Below are 19,933 nucleotides of genomic sequence, written 5' to 3' on the forward strand. Positions count from 1 at the left end.
AGCCGCAGCCCTGGGTCGGCTGCCGTGCCGCTGCGGGACTTTCCGACGGCGCACGCGAATTTCCTGGCTTGTTGGGTCCTAGGGAGGGAGAGAGGCCCCGATGAGAGAAGTGAGATTACCACGCTACCCTCTGCGGGGAAGGCGAGTAGCGAGCAGCGTGTGGGCAAGGAACCAGGGACTACTCGCGGACACCAGCTGTCCGCGTTTTCTAATTACATGGGCACGGTGGATCCGCAGAGACTGGACACAGGCGCTCCGCGTGTGGGGGTGGGACACACCTTGTATTCCCAGGGACTTGGGGACACATGCGCTTCACGTATCAGGGGACACACTGTGTGCTCGAAGGGATGGGGACTCGGGCGCATGGTGAGGGGCGCACGGTGTACTCGTAGAGATAGGGACTTAGGCAGTCCGTGTAAGGGGGCGGCGCACACTGGAACAGCAGGGACACTGGCGCTTCGCGTACGGGGGGGAGGGGACACACCTGCATTCTCAGGGACTCCGGGACACCGGCGCATCGCGTTACTGGAGACGCGCCGTGTCCTGGGGCGGACACAAACCAACACGGCGTCCCGGGGAGAGACCTGAGGACTCACACACACTTAGCGCTCCCCGGGAGTAAGACATCGGATTCTGAGGATGGAGGTTCACCGACGCTCTGCGTACCCAAAAAAACTCCCGGCGTCTGGGGCTGACTCGGGGACGTGTAAACAGGGAACGAGCCAGAAGGTGGGGGGAGGATGCAATGCATCCCGGGCAGAGACTCGGGCCTCTCACCCCTCGTTTTCGAGAGAAGCCCATGGACACACACACCCCTCCAGTACAGAGAGAGGCTCAGATAGGCGCACGTTCACTGTAATTGCACTACAAATCCAGACGCTTTCATGGTGGAAAAAAAGTGGGAGAGAGAGGGAGGCACCGAGAAGGGACGCAGTGACCAGGGTGCATGGGGAAGCAGTTTATGGACACGCAGTACTGTGTGCCTATGAGGGAGACCGGAGTGGATACATTGCATGAGGGAGGGTTATGTCATATGGGGGAACTTGTAACGTTTTACAGGAGAAGAGAGTCGGAAGGGAAATAGAACCCACGGGGCATCTTACAAATAGCCTATTCTATCCTGAGGAACACACTCCAACCGGTCTCATAAAACAGGCACAGAGGGGCAGAAGGACACCGAGACACAGACTCACATAGTTATTCAGCTAAAAGTGGGGAAAAGAATTGACATCTGTTGAGCTCCCACTAAAGCCAGGCACTTTAAATACACAGAGCGAAGTCAGAGTCTGAGGCAGAGCGGCAGGAGAGGTGTGAACCCTGGTTCACTGGGAATGTTTTCAGAGAGCCCCCCACCCCCACCCCGACATAAGTGTGCGCACAGAGGAAGGCATTAGTTGTGCAGGCTTTGGATAGAAAATGAGCTCACATGACAGGGTATTTGTAAACAGCAGTGGAGACTTTCAGAGGTGAGTGTATTGTTAGGAAGGCACTCACGGAATTGGGTGGACACATGAGTGTACGTGCTAGGACACTTGTGTTACTAACCAGAGAAGCATATGGTGAAAAACACTCACAGACTTTGTGTGGTGGGGTGAGGGGGCGTCAAGGAGGAGTGCATGCACAGGGAGAAAGGTACCTTCCTACATACAGTGAAATCTCGGGAGAAAACCTCAAGAATGGCTGGGAGAGATACAAGAAATACAAAACTGCGTGGGCCAATAGCTACTCCTAGATAGGTGCACCTGCAGTGAAGAGACCAGCATCAAACGGAGTGGGAGGCCCATTTGGGGGAAGCCAGAAACACAGGCAGGGGGACAGAAGCAGACAGTGGAGAGAAATTCAGCCTTGCAAGATGGAAAGATAAGCTTGCCTGTTCCAAGGGAAGGGCGTGGGAAGGAATGGCAGTGGGAAGAAGGTAGGTCAGGGAATGTAAAGAGAAAACCCAGAGGCCCAGAGAGAAAGAAGTCAGCAGGAGGCGGCTAGCCCCTATTGAGGAGCAGACCAGAGGAGCAGAGAAAGACTGACACACAGTGGGTGGGAAGAGGCATCTCTGGGGGGCAGTAGGTCAGCCAGCTACCTTGGGAAAACAATAGGCAAACTGTACAGTTGATTACAGCAAGATTGCCAGTGTACACTTGTGGGGAAAGGGGGCAGATGAGGAGGTCCACTTGGGGAAGGGAAAGTGAAGTGACAGAGATGCCCCCAGTGCCCGCTGATCTGCATGACCACTGGGGGCCCCAGAAGGGAGTGCTTTGTTTTCTTACCTTTGGATGGCCTTCATTTTTGCTTCCTATACCCTAGTGTTTTCATATTTGGAATTAAGTTTACAGTGCTCTAAAAAGCCCTGCATTTATATATCAGTAGCTTCCAGGAGACAGAAGATCAAAAATTCTTTCTCTCCCAACCCACCACTTAGTTCTTAATTTAAAAAAAAAAAAAAAAAGTTTTTACTTTTTAAGAGGTACCAAAGTAGTCAGTCGCTTTATTTGGTTCTGACTGCTTCTAGTACTTCTTCCATTTCTGTCCATACACATTTATAGGTCTGGTTGGTCTCTACAGAGGCAGCAAAGGGAAAGGGAGAAGACTTTTTCCAGATCTCTCTACCTTAAAGCACGGAGCCAGATAGATTGTATTGCTCCTAGGATTCCTTTTCTCCTGCAAAACTGATGGTAGAAGCAGTGGCGTGGGGGGGATGGTACATGAGCTGACCATTCTTAACCAGCTCCCGTCCTCAGGCTTCACTGTCAGCTTAGCCATGGAAACACTTTTTAAGGGGTGTGGAAAAGCAAGCAGGAATTGGAGTGAAATCGTCAACCTCAGTTGGATGAAAACTGGGAAGAAATCAAAAAAATGAGATAGATACCTTTCTGGTGACTGAATGTACCATTGGTACTTACTGCAGGCTCCATCCACATATGTGTCCTCAGTGCCCCTCCTTCTGACCCAGACAGACCAGTGCGCTCCTATGGGCACAGTAACAGTTGCTAGCAGTAGGCATCTGGCTAAGCTTTTATCCTCCAGTGGAAGGATATTAATTTGGTCTTTTTCACTTTCCATCGTTATTAGAAATAGGGCTCATGACTTTAAATTGAAGCCGCTGTTTGGGAACATGTTCACATGGATTGGCTAATTGGGAAGAGTTTTCTGGTGGTCAAACCTGTTCTCTCTTGGGGAAAATGGTTTTAATTTCTCATATAAAACTGTCCCCCACCATTCATGTATTCATATAGGAGGGTACTTGATGACAGGTAGCCTCGAAGCAGCTCTGGCCTATGTAAAGTGATGACTCTTATTACGCCTTCTCTTCTAATGACTAAGAGCCAGAAATTTCAACAGGTTAATTTGCTAAATTAAGCATCAGAGAATTCTTTTTTTGTCCAAATTATTTTGTCTATTGGAGTTACTCTTCTAAATTAACCCACTTTGATGTAAGGGTTCAAATTATGGCTTCAAAGAAGTGAATTTAAAAGTTTTAGGGTTATGATTTAGGCAGAACAGAGAACTTTTTTAGATATAATTGAGCAAATTTACAGAGTTCTTAGGGTTCATGGAAACAGAATATTTGATGAAAATTCTGAAATCTTGTTTTTTTTTCAAATTACAATTCCTCACTGTTTCAAAAGACACATAATCCTACTTGACCTTCATTATTCAGGTTTCCTATTTTTAGAGAAGTGATCTTGGGAACCTTTCTAAACAGTCAGAGGGGCATTGTGAGTCCAGCAATGAAAGTTATAGTTGGAGTAAATATCTTCTAAAAGTTGTTTTCCCACTCACGTTGAATACAGAAATGGCTTCAAGTTGATTCCAGTATCATGTTAACTGGAAAGTTATTTTCATGATTAGCAGAAAAGTTTAGAGATGATAATACAGATATCTACAATATTAACCTTTTAAAATGTAGATTCATTTGAATGAGGAGAAAAGTTGCTAAATAAATAAAATCACAAATTACAACTTTATAGTCATTTTAAATTGTTATCTGTGATTGTGTGGTCTACATAAGCTCTACATATTTTAAATGAGCATATATTATTGTAATTACATATTTCTCCCAAATGGAAAACTATATTTAAAATTAAAATCCGACATTTAAAAATACATTTTAGCAAAGTTCCTCAGTAATGCAGCTGGCTTTATTTTGAAGTTTGAGTAATTTATTTTTATAACAAAAACTTTATCAAAGCATTATTTTCAGATTTTGTTATTGCTGAGCCTGTCAATTTAGTTTTTAAAAAATGTTTACTCAAAGTTTCAAAGGTGGTGGCTCAAATACCATTACCATGTTTACTGAACTATTACATAAAAAGTCTAGCATAGTTGTGTTTGGGGGCAGGGGCTGCTCCTGCTCTCTCCCTGAAGATCAGAAAGCAGATGCCTTTAAGTGGGATTCTGCTAACACGTTTCTCTTGTCAAGTCCATTGAATTGAAATACATTTTTCTGCCTTTGTTAGTGTCTTCTAGGAAAGTGATAATGTTTTTAAAATTTGTACATATATATTGCCATTGAATTTTTCATAATTTTAGATGCTATTTACAAAGCATAAGTTCTTATTTAAGCCTCCAAAATTATTGTCCTTCATAGTAGCTCCCTTCAGTGTGTTACTTGACCTTTTGTTAAATCACTGAGTCCACAGGTCAGAGGGTAAGTGACTTCCTCGCCTTATCCTTTTCTTCTACCAGGTGAACTTTTTAGCATTTGATTCATTATAGTTTAAGACACAGAAAAGACTCATACTCTGCTGTTTTCTCTTTCTTTTTCTGCCTGCCCATATTCTGTGTGTGTTTTCAATAATCTGCCTTATAAATACAGAAGATTGTTCTTAAGCCACCACTTGAGCATCCAGACCTGCCAGCACAGCACTGCCACCACTGTTGGACATGTTTATTAAGTAAAACAGTGAGGTGTGCTTTAGCAGATTCTATTTGCTCCACTTTTAAAATGTAGCCAAGTTTAATTTAAATGAATTAATCCTACTGACTTTTAACTTAGACCCATTTTCAGTCTGTGCTTCATTTTAAAATGCTTTTTATCAAGTGAAGTCAAGTTTGTGCCCCATCCTTCAGTGTTTGGAAAGTTTATTCAAATGCCCAGTTGCTCAGTGCAAAGGAGGGTGTTCCTCCCTGAGAAAAGTAGTAGCCAGATTGCCTAAAAAGATAGACAGGGAAGCTTGGCACCCGAATTGGGAAGAGAAAGAAAGAACATATGTGAAGGATTGGAACATGTTCAAGAAAAGAATTTAAAAGGAAAGGGGCGTAGAATTCTTGGAATGACTTACAGAAAAGCTTACCAAGGACAATCACCAGATTCAGCCTTTCCATTTGCTCCATTTGCACTTGTGAAAAATTACAGAAGCTGTGCTCATAAGGCTTATTAGGTAATTGGTGATAAAGCCAGCAGAGAGAGGAAAATGAGAATTTCAGCTGAACCAAGGCTAGGTCACTTTTAACAATTCGTGATGACCCTTTTCTCTGCAACAGAGAAGCTCAGGAGTCTGGCACTAGATCCAGCCCACCATTTGCTAGATTGGGCCAAATGTATTTTGGATTGTTTGAGAAAATGTCCCTAAAATGTGATATTATGGCCATCCTACATTGAAGATGAACTAAGTTTTATAATAAAGAAAACAACACGTATATAACCCAATTATCTGACTGTCCTGCATACCGCAGCTCCATACAGAATTTCCTATGACTTATGCACAAATCTCCTGCAGTTCTGGGGTAGAATATAATAAATTAATGTCCATGTATTTAGAGCCAATTAAAGCTGGAAAACACGGCATAACTTGGGTCAGGTTACTAGCAAGGATTTCTGTCTCTGTCTTTTATTTTTTATCTCCTTCCTTCTTTCCTTCTTTCCTATTTCTTTCTGTGGCAGTATTATGGCTCTTGAGAGCTATGTTGAATCTTCAAGAATAACTGGTTTAAGAGTTTCCATTAATACTTTGCCAGCAAAGACCAAAGCTGGCATTTGCATGATTTAATGCAGGATATAAGAAAAGAGAATTTTATTAATTAAGCTATAAACTCCTTGAAGATTCGTGGATAAAATTATCACCTCGAATTGACCTCTACAGTAAGGGCATTTGGCTACTGGTTTCATAGTAACTAGATTGTTGAACAAATGGGATGAGTTTCTTTTCTTTGCGGGGATCCTATATGTTACTGGTCTAAAATCCTTGGATCTTAAAGGATTTTAGCAAGATTTTAGCAGACAGAAACTGGATGAGGACCACATCTCCAGCAGAAACAATGGCATAGGTAAGCAAAGAAGAGTGGTAGCTAGGGCAAGCTCCAAGAATTGCCATAAAGACCCTGTTCTGCTTAACATGGCGGTCAGGAGAAAAATGTAGTTAAGTTTAAGAGAGAAAAAGTAGGTCAGAGCAGATTCATTACCTTACTAAGAAGTTTGGATTTTATTCTGTGAACACTGAGTAGAAACATAAGGTAATTTGATCTGTGTTTTAGAATTATTCTGGCCCTCGTGTGCAGGATGACTATAATGTGAATCTGGAAGGAGATAGACAAGTTAGGAAGAAGTTTGTGGTACAGGCCAGAGATGACTGGAATCCGCCCTAGGGTGTTGATGGGAGATGCAGGAGATGAATAGAGTCTATAGAATTTAACAAGGTATTGGCCGGGCGCGGTGGCTCATGCTTGTAATCCCAGCACTTTGGGAGGCCGAGGCGGACAAAACACGAGGTCAGGAGATCGAGACCATCCTGGCTAACACAGTGAAACCCTGTCTCTACTAAAAAACCAAAAAAAAAGGTAGCCGGGCGTGGTGGCGGGCGCCTGTAGTCCTAGCAACTCGAGAGGCTGAGGCAGGAGAATGGCGTAAACCCGGGAGGCGGAGCTTGCAGTGAGCCAAGATCGCGCCACTGCACTCCAGCCTGGGCGACAGAGCCAGACTCCGTCTCAAAAAAAAAAAAAAAAAAAATTTTAGAAGCAGAATTGAATTGCGATTTCTAGCCATTGGCACTAGGAGGAGTACCCCTGATAGAAAAAGGGAAATTGGAAGCAGATGGGAGAGTGGAGTTGGGGGTAGGGGAGATAAAGATGTGAGTGCCATTTTGGTGAACATTCACTCAGCCTTTTAATTTATAATGAGGAGACTTGGGTTTGATTAGATGTTTTATATTTGAGAAGTCTATTCAGGAGTTTGAGGCAGACAGATATATAAAACAGTGCTGTGTTGCTTAATATGTCTTATATAAACTGTTTTATTTGGATGGAAATTTTGGAGATTGTTGATGTTTTGAAGAAAGTTGAAATTCTTTGGGAAAAAATTTGGTTTTGAGCAGGGCATTTTAAATTTTGTTTGTATTTCTATAGACTTTCTTTATTGAATAACCTCTATAAATTGTGCTTAAGGCACGATAATATGAAATGTAATTTTATTTTAACATGGAAATCAGATCTTCTGTGGTTTCTGTCCCTATTGATTAATGAAACGTAAGTAACTCTATCTAATGTGCCTGGATTTACATTTCAAGTTTTATTTTGAAATAACATAATTCCTAAAGGCCTTGAAGGAGTACTTTCAGTTACCTCACATTACCTCTATTTCTGTTTTGGTGTTTTGATTCCTTTATTTCTTTTTTGTTGGTAGTTCCTTATGAAAAACAAAACAAAGGAATCATGAGTGCTAGAACTTTTGCTATACATACACATTGTAATGGAATGGACTACTGTGAGCGCTTGGTTCTTGATTCAGGGAGATAACCTAGTCTGGAAGACTTTTTCACTCAACAGTGAACTTATTCAAGGGTGTAGCCAGGCTTGAACTTTCTTATAAGATTCACAGATACTTTTTAATACTTAAATATGCTTAACTAGAAACTTAAGTATTAGCATATTTTAAGATAACATTTAATATCATTGCTTTTGGCTCCATTATTAGAAACTATGATGCCTCAAGAACCAGAAAAGGTGTCCATGTAATAAAAACTCAGCTGGGTATCTTAAGATGTTTTTTCTTTAATAAAAAATTAAGAGGTAGAAGAGTTAAACTACCACATATTCGTTTGTTCATTCAGCAAACGTGTATTTATCTTCTGACATTTGCCAGGGATAGAACTAGGCATTGGAGATATAAAGCTGAATAAGTCATGAATGGTCCCTGCCAAGAAAGTGCTTGTCATTTTAGTAGAAGCAGGCAAATGTGAAAAAATAAACGCTATAAAGTTTGTGTTCAAGGAGATGTCTTCTTTACCTGCCATCCTCTGCTCAGCCCATTGTTTCCACCACACCCGTGAGGTTATACCTGACAAAGTCCCTGTTAAAGTCCAGTGGTCATCTCTTTGTTTCCATCTTACCAGACCTCAGCGGTATTCCATTCTCTTGACCACTTCTTCCTGTTAGAAACACATTCCTGATTTTCCTCCTACCTCTCTGCCCATTCTTTCTCATTCTCCTTTGCCTGCTTTCCTCTGTTTGGCTGGCCTCTGAATGTTGGAGCTCTGTCTCTCTTCTCTTTATCTGTTCAGTCTCCCTAGGTGAGTTCATTTAGTCCTTTGAATTTAAGTGTCATCTATATGTTAATGACTCCCAAATATTTATCTCCAGATCTATTCTTTTCTCCAGCTCCAAGTACTGATTTCCAATACACTGCCTCATCAAAGTTTAATAGACATCTCAAATCTTACATATCCAAACTGTGTTTTATACCCTTGTAGGAGTTTTTCTCAAGGGTATGGCTAATCATTGCAAGGAGAAAACTATCCTCTGACAATCAACTATTTCAATAAGTACAGACATAAAGGAAATTATAAAAGTGTTACCTGATTTTGTTATTATAAAGGATCCTCTCCTTTGTTGATGTGAGAATCCATGAGGGATCAAGTAAGATTTTTTTTTTAACTGTTATTTTAGGTTCAGGGTACATGTACAGGTTTGTTATGTAGGTAAATTGCATATCATGGGGGTTTGGTGTACAGATTATTTCATCACCCAGGTAATAAGCATAGTACCCAGTAGGTAGTTTTTTTGATCCTCACCCTTCTTCCACCCTCCACCCTCAAGGTAGGCCCCTAGTGTCTGTTTTTCCCCTCTTTATGTCTATGCGTGCTCAATGTTTAGCTCTCACTTATTAATGCAAACATGTGGTATTTTTTTGTTCCTGTGTTAGTTTGCTCAGGGTAATGGCCTAAAGCTCCGTCTATGTTGCTGCAAATGACATGATCTCATTCTTTTTCATTGCTGTGTTGTATTCCATGTATATATGTACCACCTTTTCTTAATCCAGCCTACCGTTGATGGGCATTTAGGTTGTTTTCATATCTTCACTGTTTCTAAAAATAACTCATTATTTTACTCCTCAAATCTCTATCTACCTAAGTGTTCCCTATCTCAGTAAGTGGCAGAACTCTCTATCAATTGCCTAGAAATTGACTAGCAACCCTTGATTTGTCTCCTGTTTTCTTGACATATTTGATCTATCAGCAAGTACTGTCAACCTTCAAAATATCCTGAATCTAACCCCAGCCATTGCTGCTATTCCAGTCCCAGTTACCATCATCTCTCCTCAGGATCACTGCCATGAACTTTGAGGTGGCCTTCAAGTTTCTACCCTTCCCCCATGATCCACAGCAGCTAGAGTGATCTTTTCAGAACATTAAGTATGATCAAGTAGTCTCCCAGTTTCAAGCCCCCTAATGGTTCCCTTTGTAAAAAATGTTTTAGATGCCACATTTTATTAATTTCTAGTTTAAAAAAAAAAAAACTCCGTCTTCCAGTCTAAGCTTATTTTACCACTTCTCCTTATACTTCTGCTTTAGAGATCATGATCCCAGGAAACAAATCTTTATTTGCATTTACAGTCAGATTTGACATATAAGCTAATTATACAATTATAAAGCCCACATTAAATCTGGGGAAAAAATGGTGGGATACTATGCTTCAAGTGTTGATTGATTGATTGATTGATTGATTGATTTAATTTTTGAGACAGAGTCTCGCTCTGTCGCCCAGGCTGGAGTGCAGTGGCACGATCTCGGCTCACTGCAAGCTCCACCTCCCGGGTTCATGCCATTCTTCTGCCTCAGCCTCCAAAGTAGCTGGGGCTACAGGCGCCCACCATCGCCCCTGGCTAATTTTTTGTATTTTTAGTAGAAATGGGGTTTCACCGTGTTAGCCAGGATAGTCTCGGTCTCCTGACCTCATGATCCGTCTGCCTCAGCCTCCCAAAGTGCTGGGATTACAGGTGTGAGCCACCATGCCTGGCCAAGTGTTGTTGATTTAAAGGCCGGTTCACAGTAACTAACTTTTTGGCTGGTTGTTTAGTTTAGATTTTTGCCTTCCATGTTCAAGAGTTATTTGAAATCCTAAAATTTAAGATAACCATATATATATGAAGATTATATATATATATATATATAAAGTTTGGCATGTATCAGATAACCACCGTTTTCTAGAAGCTATCTTTCAAAACAGGGATTGTGCTAAATAGATGTTGGTTTTGGTAATCCCTTATATTTCACTCTTTCCATGCTGTAGTGGCTAGAAAGAAATTATTCTTTACTTCATATGTTCTTTAATCTGGTTCTTCCAAATCTGTAGAAAAGGAATTTCTTTTGAATCTAGGGTAACATTGACTCACAGGGCAAAATACTAGATTGGTTTGTGAAGCTTAATGACTTTCTTTTTGGCATCTAATAAAAGGTTTGAGGCAAAGAAGAAGATACCTTTTTTTAAAGTAGTTTTGGATTATTTCTAAATTTCATATCATGTATTATTCTAAGCATGTTATTGGCTTTTAATAAGAGCTGAGTGTATTTTATTTCTTCAGGATCAGCTGATGTCATGTGCTATTTTCTACTTTTAACTCCAATTTTCTTTCTTCCTCCTCTCTCTTTGCCTAGATATTTTTTTATTACAGTGGTTACAATATAATTATTAGATAGTCTTCTTTGGGTTCTCTATCAGATGATGTCCTAAAGAACAAAGAAAAAAGTGACTCTTGAACAAAAGAATCATTACTACCAGTTCTTAAATAGTATAGAGAGAAAGAAAGATGATCTATTTTATCCAAGTTGCATCCCAGGGAAAAGTGTGTCCACTTATTTACTTTGCAAGTAAAAACAAGTTCCCAAATTGTGTGATATTTTCCTTCTGCCATAGTGCAAAACCAAAAAAGTGATTCTTAATTATCTGGCTTTCAGTTTCAAATTTCATATTACTATTGTTGGAGGGGGACAGGAAAGACTAACTATATAAAATCCTGAATAGGAGCACAGTTCTGAGCCCCAGGTCACTTATTAGCTGTGTAGCCTTCAGTAATTCACAGGACTTACGTGAGAAATGAGAAGAATAATATCTACCCCACAAGGGTGCTTCTGAGAATTCCCAGAGGTGGTAGTAGAAATGGATAGTGCCTGACACATTGTAAACACTCAGATAGTAACTGGTTAGCTATAACTGTTTGTTTAAACAATCCACTTTAAGGACTCACTTAAACCATTACCATTTATAGAAAGTTTTTTTGTTTTGAGCAAAGTTCCAAAATTATATTTGGCATTGAATTTTTTTTTTTTTTGTGGTATCTTTATCATGGCTTATAATGCAGCTTAGATACAAAGGTAGATACCAAGTATTTAATAAATACTTGCTGATTGATTTCAAATAATTTAAGAATTCTCAAGAGTTAACCTTTAGTTAACTCAAAGTTCCATGATGGGTTCAAAAGGGAAACTAAAGGTATATCAAAAACATCTCTAACCGTAGAGAATAAAGTTGGAAAGATCTCTATAATATTTTTTAGGAATATTGTTATTTTCTAGACCCAGAATGCTATTTCTTGTTTGTTTATTTGTAAAACTGACGGTTGTTGATAAGGGAAAGGTAACCACACATTTAATTTGTATACATGGATAAGCAATATGTATACAATCAAGAGATGGTTATAAACTACCTTTATAGGATAAGTAACTTTTTTATTCAACTCCAAAAAGCAGCTGTGCTCTTCTCCCATCCCAAAGAAATCATGTCAGAATTAATATTAGGAAAATTAATATTTCCTAGGAAAATGACTCAGTAAATTATATATTACTTTTATAGTTCTGATATATTGTGAGGAATAGTCAGCCCCTGGAAATAAGTGTGCATAGATCTCTTTGGTCATAGAGCAATTCTTGTTGCAGTAGCATTGGCTTGTAAATGCAGATGTCAAGAGTATAACCAAACTTAAGAGCATTTTAGCATTGTCTGTACTACTATTCTGTGCTTAGGAATGCCCAACATTTCATAAGAGGTATAGAGCATAAATTCAAGGAGCTCTAAGAGCAGTGAAAGTACTAAAATTTGACAGAATCTTTTGACTGCAAACCATCACTTTTGTCAGGATTGTTGATAAATCCTGTTGTTGAAGAAGTTTCCCTAGCCAATGACAATCTGCCTTTGTGTTCTTGGTTGGAAATAGATACCAGATCACTCTCTTACTTATAGCTCAAATACTATTCCCTTAAGCCCTAAAGTAACTTGATTTTCAGAAGAGCTACTTGGTGAAAATATTTAATTAAAGCAAAAGTTGAAGCCTTACCTGAAACTCATTTCTAATGGGAATGTATTCAGCAAATGTTTAAAGATACAGTGAGTTGAAGTCATGTTTATACGATTACACTTAGGCTAAAAAAATTTTTGGATAAAAAACTAATATGCTTTAGACATTTGCTTATAATGCTATTGACTTCTAAACTTTTTCCTGGTGTCTCTCTTAATAACACAATGAGTGATCAGATGCAAAATAAGTGGTGTAGAGTTTTGTTTCTTCCTGTGGCATTTTTTAAAAACATTCAAGAGCTGTAGCCTAGTTAACATGTTCTTTTCTAAAATTGGGATTAAAATCAGTAAAGCATTTGAGGTTGTTTTAAGTATTTTTCTAGATTGCTAGATATCTTAAAAGAATTTCTGAGTGACAATGAGCTTGTTTGGATAAGTACATATAACTCTTCCATAAGTGAGGGTTTTATTATATATTAAATAAAATGGTAACAAATATTTATGTATGTTCTTTCACTATACATCATCCTTAAAGGAAAAAAAAACTATTTTTTTTCAGTTTTTAATCAGAAACTGAACTAAATTTTACTTTAGTTTTTTTGGAAATTTTAATTACTTTATGAAATTCATTTTCCTTGGAAACAAAATGCCAAAAGAACTGAGTGAACATTTAAGGTCTTTTAAATGTTTAGCACAAGGGGGTAACACATTTCAGAGGCAAGAGAAAGAAAGAGTACTGTATTTGGCATTCAGAGGACTGGATTTAAGGCCCAACTCTGCTAATCACCAGGTCTGTGATCCTGAGTGATGTACTTTACCTTTTAGAGACTCATTATTTATTCTGTCTCTGAAATGGGGAATAATGATGCTTTCCTACCACCCAGAGCTGGTTTTAGGAGGCTCACTTGAGACAACGGATATAAAATGCTCTGTGCCATACATTAGAAAACTAGGTAAATAAAAATTATTCTTGTTGAGGAGTCAAGCTCTATAGGTAGAACTATAAACATGTCAAGAAGTCAAGTTCTAAATTCAGGGCATGAGGAAAAAAATTGTATATAGTCAAAATTATTCTTGCAAGTTTCTAAATTGTTATGAAGAACAGTACATATTGTCTTATCTGTACAACCCTGAATAGTAATCTGCATATGTGTACAATGTGTATAGTGGTATACTTCATATATAAAGAGAACATATACAAAATGATTTTACAATACTTTTTTTCTTGTTTAGCTGAGCACATAATACTTGTAAGTTACATATGCCTAAGACTCCTGTGTCATAACAATCAGGAGTAAGACAACCTATGAAAAAATATACCCAATGTAGTGGAACAGTAGATGCTGGCATCTGGACAAACAGCTAATGAGATTTAACTCATAGTTACATAGTTCCAAGTTAGCAAAATGGTGGCACCAGAGTTTTGTTTGGCTAGAAACAGGTTTAACATTTTTTAATTTGGATATTTTTCCTTTGGGCATTCACTTTCCAGGTACTTACCACTCCTTGTTGCCCTACATCCATCTGTTCCAAAGACCTTTGGGTCTTTGAAGACATTGAAACATTGAGTCTTTGACTCCTGGTTTATCCAAAGGAAGGTCTCACTGAGGAAATTAATTTTGAGCTTGAATGTTAAGTAAGCAATAAGTATGGATTGGCAAAGTAGATCTTGGGAATTTATGCCAGGTTGGAAGAACATGAAAGAGTTAGAGAGGAAAGTCTTTGCAAAACAAACAAACAAAGGTTAACATAGCTCAGCTATTGTTGGGAGGAAATGGAAGATGAACTTGGTTGATTCTGGTTGATCTTGGTTGATAGCGGATGTGTTTTCTATTTAGTAGTTGGCTTTGTTTTGACAGACAGTGATAAGAACTACTGTGGGCCGACAGTGGTATATGAGAGAGGTTCTGCCGGCTATTTGAACAATTTGGAAGGACTTCAAGGAAGGGAGAAAGCCATTATCTAGTTGTGAGGTGATAAGGGTCTTGCTTTCCAAATGGAGACTAAGAACTTAATTTGAGGGAGTTTGGGGCAGAGTGGCCAGAGTTGGTGACTGGGAGCCCTGGAGCCACGTTGGCATCATCTTTCTTTGGTGTTTGATGTTCAAGCTTTCAGCATATCTTACCATTTTTCCTGGGGAATGCCTGCTGTGTCCACCATCCCCAGTTAGCTGCAGATGCAGTCATACTAATTTAGGCCTTTTTTACCACTTCCAGGGTATTTCTAAGCATCCCCCGGAACTGTGCACTAGCTCACTTCTCCAGCCCTGCCCTGCCCTGATCTGTCTCTCTCCATCTATTTTGCACATGACTGAAAGAGCTTCCTTCCCCCAAAACACTTCTGTGAGCAACTCTCTTATTCAAAAAATTGAGAGAGCCTCCAACTGTTTATCAAGTTAAAGACGAGTACAACCCATCAGTGAGGGGTTAGGGAGGGGATTAGGGCAGGATTATTTCAGAGTGATAAACTTTTTAAACAGAGTCATCCTGAGGTCTGAAATTTAAATTATTGCCCTATTCTGTAGCAAATAGAAACTAAAAAATGAAGACACATTTTGAGGATAAGGAAAAATTAGGCAGGAATTTGCAGATCGGATCTCATCCTTGCTGTTGTATTTCAAGTGGGAAAGAAGCGTACACATACAGACCTGCCTTCTGACCATACAGTGTCCATTCCTGTCTCCTTGCTTTTTTCCTCAGGGTATTGTCTTTCCTCGGAACTTACCTTTTCTAAACTGTGATTTAAGAGCCACCTTTTCTGTAAACAATTATCTATTCTAACCTGTACTCTCCTTTTTGAGAATTCTTACTACGCTTCCCACTGCTACTTAGCCTAGTACTTAATCATTCTCAAATTTTCCCCAACTAAAAGATGAACTCTCTGGCATGAGGGATTAGGCCCCCACACTCTTAAATACCCCATTAGCAGATGTGTGTGGAACACAAGGTAGTAGAAGAAAAGCAGCATGGCAAAATAGGGAGATTGAGTCTTGGGTTCTGGTCCTGTGGGGGATAGGCACCTCTCTAAGGCCTCATCTGGATTTGGAATCCTGTGATTCTAGTGGCATGTAGTATGTAAATGACTAATAGAATATGAAGTCAGGGAGAGAAGAGACTGTAAGTTAATTTTAAGGTGGTGAGCCTGGAGAACCAAGAGGATAAAAGTACCTTTGCCAGAAAAGTAAGAAAGAGATGATGGTTTGGTTGGGAAGGCTGGGGATGGGGGAATTAGTTTCATGTTTGCCAGTCATTGAGATTTGCTGCCATTGTGAGTTTCTAATGCAAAATGTCCTATCGGCAGTAGTAAGTAGCAGGCTATGGAGAGGTGCCAGCTGAGGAATGGAGAAGAGATTCAGAGTTATCACTCAACAGGTGCAGTGAGCCTCCAGGATGAAGTGGATCTAGAAAAAGAAAAGGAAAGGAACTTGCCTTTTGGAATGAAAGGTGTGATCAGAGAACTGGGAGGACTGCTATCTCTAACTGCAAGAAAGAGGTAATATCCAGTGGGGATATCAGCAATTTGAAAACTAAGAAGAAGTTTGCATTTATCTGACCAAGAAGAATCAATGAACTTGATGGAGAGAGAATTTCGAATTTCAATGACGAGCTGAAGACAACCTCTGAGTTGCCAGGATTCAAGGAGGGAAGTGTAATGAGCCTCTGAGGTTATATTCAGTGCTTCTGATTTGGAGGGACATTCAGAAAGCAGGGCTGATGGAAATATTGTGAAAGCTGGAACCTGAACCTGTATAATCTCAATTGTAGGGCCACCTTACTCTTCCACATGAGGAGGGGCTCCCAAGGCCCCTGTGGGCTTGTTTTCATTACTTCAGGAAGAGTGAGTTTAGCCATGGAAAGTAGTTAGGGGGTGGCGTTTTTCCCCTTAAGAAAGTTAATGTATGTTTATATTTTCATAAAAGGCAATGAATTAGAATGAAAATCTACTAAAAAATTAGGTTTTAAAAATTCAGGTGCTGCCTTTTTATTTTTCCTTTTTAAAAAGTTCACTTCTCCCACACCAATAAATGAATTTGTTATTCAGTAGTACTTAGATTCTGCTGATAAGTCTAAAATTAAATGATCTTTTATGGTAATAGAACATTAACAGTATCCATTATAATGTTTTCTCCAAAAAGATACTTGTTTATTCATTTTTATAAATAATAATAAGATAGCTAATGTTACACTTGATTTTACATTAAGGTGGTCTGTCTTTTAAAGAAGTACTTATCTTTATTTCTTTTTCTCTTTCATTTATTATAATCCCTATTAGTAAACTTTTAAGTCTGCAGAGAAGTTTTGGGAAGCATTTGAAAGTAGTAGGTGATGTGCTGTAGCTGAGGTGAGGAACATTATTAGTGCCTCTATATTTTTATTTGGGGTAGAGATGAGACCAGAAACCACTGTTTTTGTACATTGGATTTGAATATGAAGGTGTGAGTAGTTTACAGGCTGATGTACTACCATTAAACATTACCCAAATCTGATTTCTTCATGGGTTTCTGTTGGCAATTTGGAAAAGCTTTCCCACAGAAAAATGTGCTGGTGACTATGAATACAGGAAATCATGCAAAAGACTATGGCTGACATTTACGATAACAGCTTTTCTTCCAAATGCACAACTCTATGATAAAATATTGAAGTTATCAAGAAGAAAAAGCTCATAATAAAAAACATTGATCTAGAAATTACGTTCTCCTGGTGAGAAGCATATGAGAGAACTGGTAACCTGTTTGGCTGTCTATTAAAAACAAATCTCTGATAAAATGTCAGAAAATGGAAAACAGGTTTATTCTCAAATATTTAATTTTATATTTCTAGCATCCTGTTACAGTATTGCAAAGTTCCTCCAATTATCTCTTCCCTCTTCCCGCCCCTATTAAAAATATACCAGGAAACTATGCAACAATACAGTTTTTTTAAGGTAAAATTGAATTGGTATACTAACCATTTTTTGCCAAATCATGTTGGTCAGTTTCAAAAACATGATTAGCTGCACTGCCAAAAACTGTATTTTGTTTGTGTGGTTCAGAGAGAAATGTAAACAGTGTGATATTGTTCATCCAAGGTATCTTAATATAGTAACATGCAAAAGAAAGTATATAATGAAAAGAGATTTTCACATATTATGACACTGACCAAATACATATTTTTTTCTTTCTTTCTTTCTTTTTAATAGACATTGGGGGTGGGTGTCTCACTGTGTTGCCCAGGCTGGTCTTGAACTCCTGGCCTCAAGTGATCCTCCTGCTTCAACCTCCCAAAGTGCTGGGATTAGAGGCGTGAGTCACTGTGCCTGGCCCAAATAATATAGATTTAAAGTTTAAACATTTAGTTCTGTGTCACAGTAACCAAGGTTTACCTGTTTGTTTCTTTTAATAGAATTTAATTCCTTTTCGACCTTCAATTCAGTTCCAAGGACTCCACGGGGTGAGTACTCTTCTTGATTTAACAAACAAATCTAATGTTCTTGCACGCTATTCAGCTTTTAAAATCCATTTTCAGTTGACCCTTTTATTACAATCAGCCACTCATTCTGTGAACTTTGTGACTAAATGAAAATGTCTGACATCTTTAAGATGTTTGAATTCTCTTATTTTCTTAATCTATGTTTTAAAAATTCATATATGGTTATTGATATTGACAGTGTTTTTTATCTATATCATGAATAATTGCATGTTTGAACCTTTTTATTGAAGTATAACGTACATCAAGGTATTATGTGAGTATGTTTTATCACAGCTTAACATCCATAAGGGATTATTTATTTCAGGCAAGTTATGATTGTGATTGCTTTTACTATTAACAAAATTTTGCTGTGTGTGTACTTAATTTTAAGTTGTATGTACTAGGAAATGAAATATGTAAGTAGAAATTGAGTTTTTCGTATATACAGAGTAAACAAAGTTTTCTGTGTATTTTATTACTGCATTTAAAAGCACAATAAATGATAATGCCTAATAAAATGGACCTATGAATTTTGTCTTTATAATAGATGATAAAGTTTACAGGAATAGAATAAGTACTTTAAAATTATTATTATTAATATTTCATAATAATAAATAGACTCAATTATTCTTTTTGCTTCCTCATTTAAATTAATATGTATTCTATATGCCTCTATATATTAGCTATAATATGGAAATTTGTAATTTCTGTAAATGGATTTTTAGAGCTATAGAGAAAACATAAGCTGAGGGAGGAAGATTCTTGATTATTGTAAATCTGCAGACTTCTGAATTTTTGTTGTCACAAAATGCGGAAGTGTCAATTTAAATAAATAGTCTTTCTAACCTTTATAACTTGAAAACAGTTCAAGAGTCAGATTAATTACATCATTCAACACAGACTAAGAGTACTTCTAAATGTGTTGTGTAATGCTTACTTGAAGGAGATGTTTGTGTGGATGTCAGAGTTTTGCTTCTACATGACAGCTTTACAATGAAGTCCTGTTTTTCCTCTTCAGTGACTAAGTGGTCATGAATGGGATCCTAATTGGAATAAGTATTCTTCTGAATTTTGTTGTATAGCTTTATAGTAGGTAGTCATTAGCACATGCTGATTTTCTATTCAAGGGCTTAGTTCAGGTGTTTATTTAAGGCTTCTTGAGTTTTCCTGCAAATTTTAATGACATCAATAATATCTGAAGAGATGTGCCAGGGTCAGGCCTAATTCTACCAGCCCTGGAGGGCTCCATGAATTTTCACTAAAGGATTATCTGGGGAGAAGAGGGCTAGAGGAAGAGTGTAAGGTTTGAGCTGCTTTTCTCTTACTGGGAGCAGTAGGGTTCTGGGGCTGATACTTCCCTTAATTTTTTCTGCTGGGAAACGCAAGTAAAGGATGTTTTCTAAGGAGGCATCAAGTTATGCCGAAACCCTAAATCATGGAGCACCAGTATGTGCAGACTTCCAAACTCTCCATTCTGACCCTTGCAGCTTTTAGCAGTCTAGGAGGGAGTATGGTTTTCTCTAGCATACTAGTTGCCCCTGTGCCCTAAGCAGCATTGCAAAGCAGGCAGTTTATATTTGAAACCTTAGACCACCTTTTCTAAACTTTCCTCCCTTCAGCTTTCCTGTCCCATGTGTCCAAGTGCCCTCAGTTTATCTTTGCCTGCTCCACTTTCTCTTCCTACTTTATTCCTTGCCTTGATATAGTTCACTGATGGAAACAATTTAGATATAAATGACTGATAGGTTTAAATCTTAATGGGTGTTTGGATTTTAACAGATAAGCTTTTTAATCCAAGGGAATGGTAATTGGATTTGCTAGAATAGATGAGGAGTGGAGGTACTATAGACTGAGAGCTATAGGATGTTTGATCCTACCTTGCTTATTCTAAGTCTGTCTCCTCAACCCCCCACTCTTTTCATTATTCTAACTGGGAACAAAATATATGGACTCAGCATTGTTTTAGAGCCTGCAGCTGCATTCCA

The 19,933-nt window shown here is 38.6% G+C and overlaps 1 protein-coding gene across 1 annotated transcript in view; it reads left to right on the forward strand.

The window, feature by feature from the left end:
- ELL2 (elongation factor, RNA polymerase II, 2) overlaps positions 1-19,933 on the forward strand; it is a 75,359-nt gene continuing 55,426 nt past the window's right edge. The window contains exons 1-2 of the mRNA XM_011989428.1: positions 1-109; positions 17,883-17,930. Coding sequence (XP_011844818.1) covers positions 101-109; positions 17,883-17,930 — 57 coding nt within the window. The 5' untranslated portion in view covers positions 1-100. The remainder of the gene's footprint in view (positions 110-17,882; positions 17,931-19,933) is intronic.

This window comes from Mandrillus leucophaeus, unplaced genomic scaffold, assembly GCF_000951045.1.
Source record: "Mandrillus leucophaeus isolate KB7577 unplaced genomic scaffold, Mleu.le_1.0 Scaffold353, whole genome shotgun sequence".
NCBI lineage: Eukaryota > Metazoa > Chordata > Mammalia > Primates > Cercopithecidae > Mandrillus > Mandrillus leucophaeus.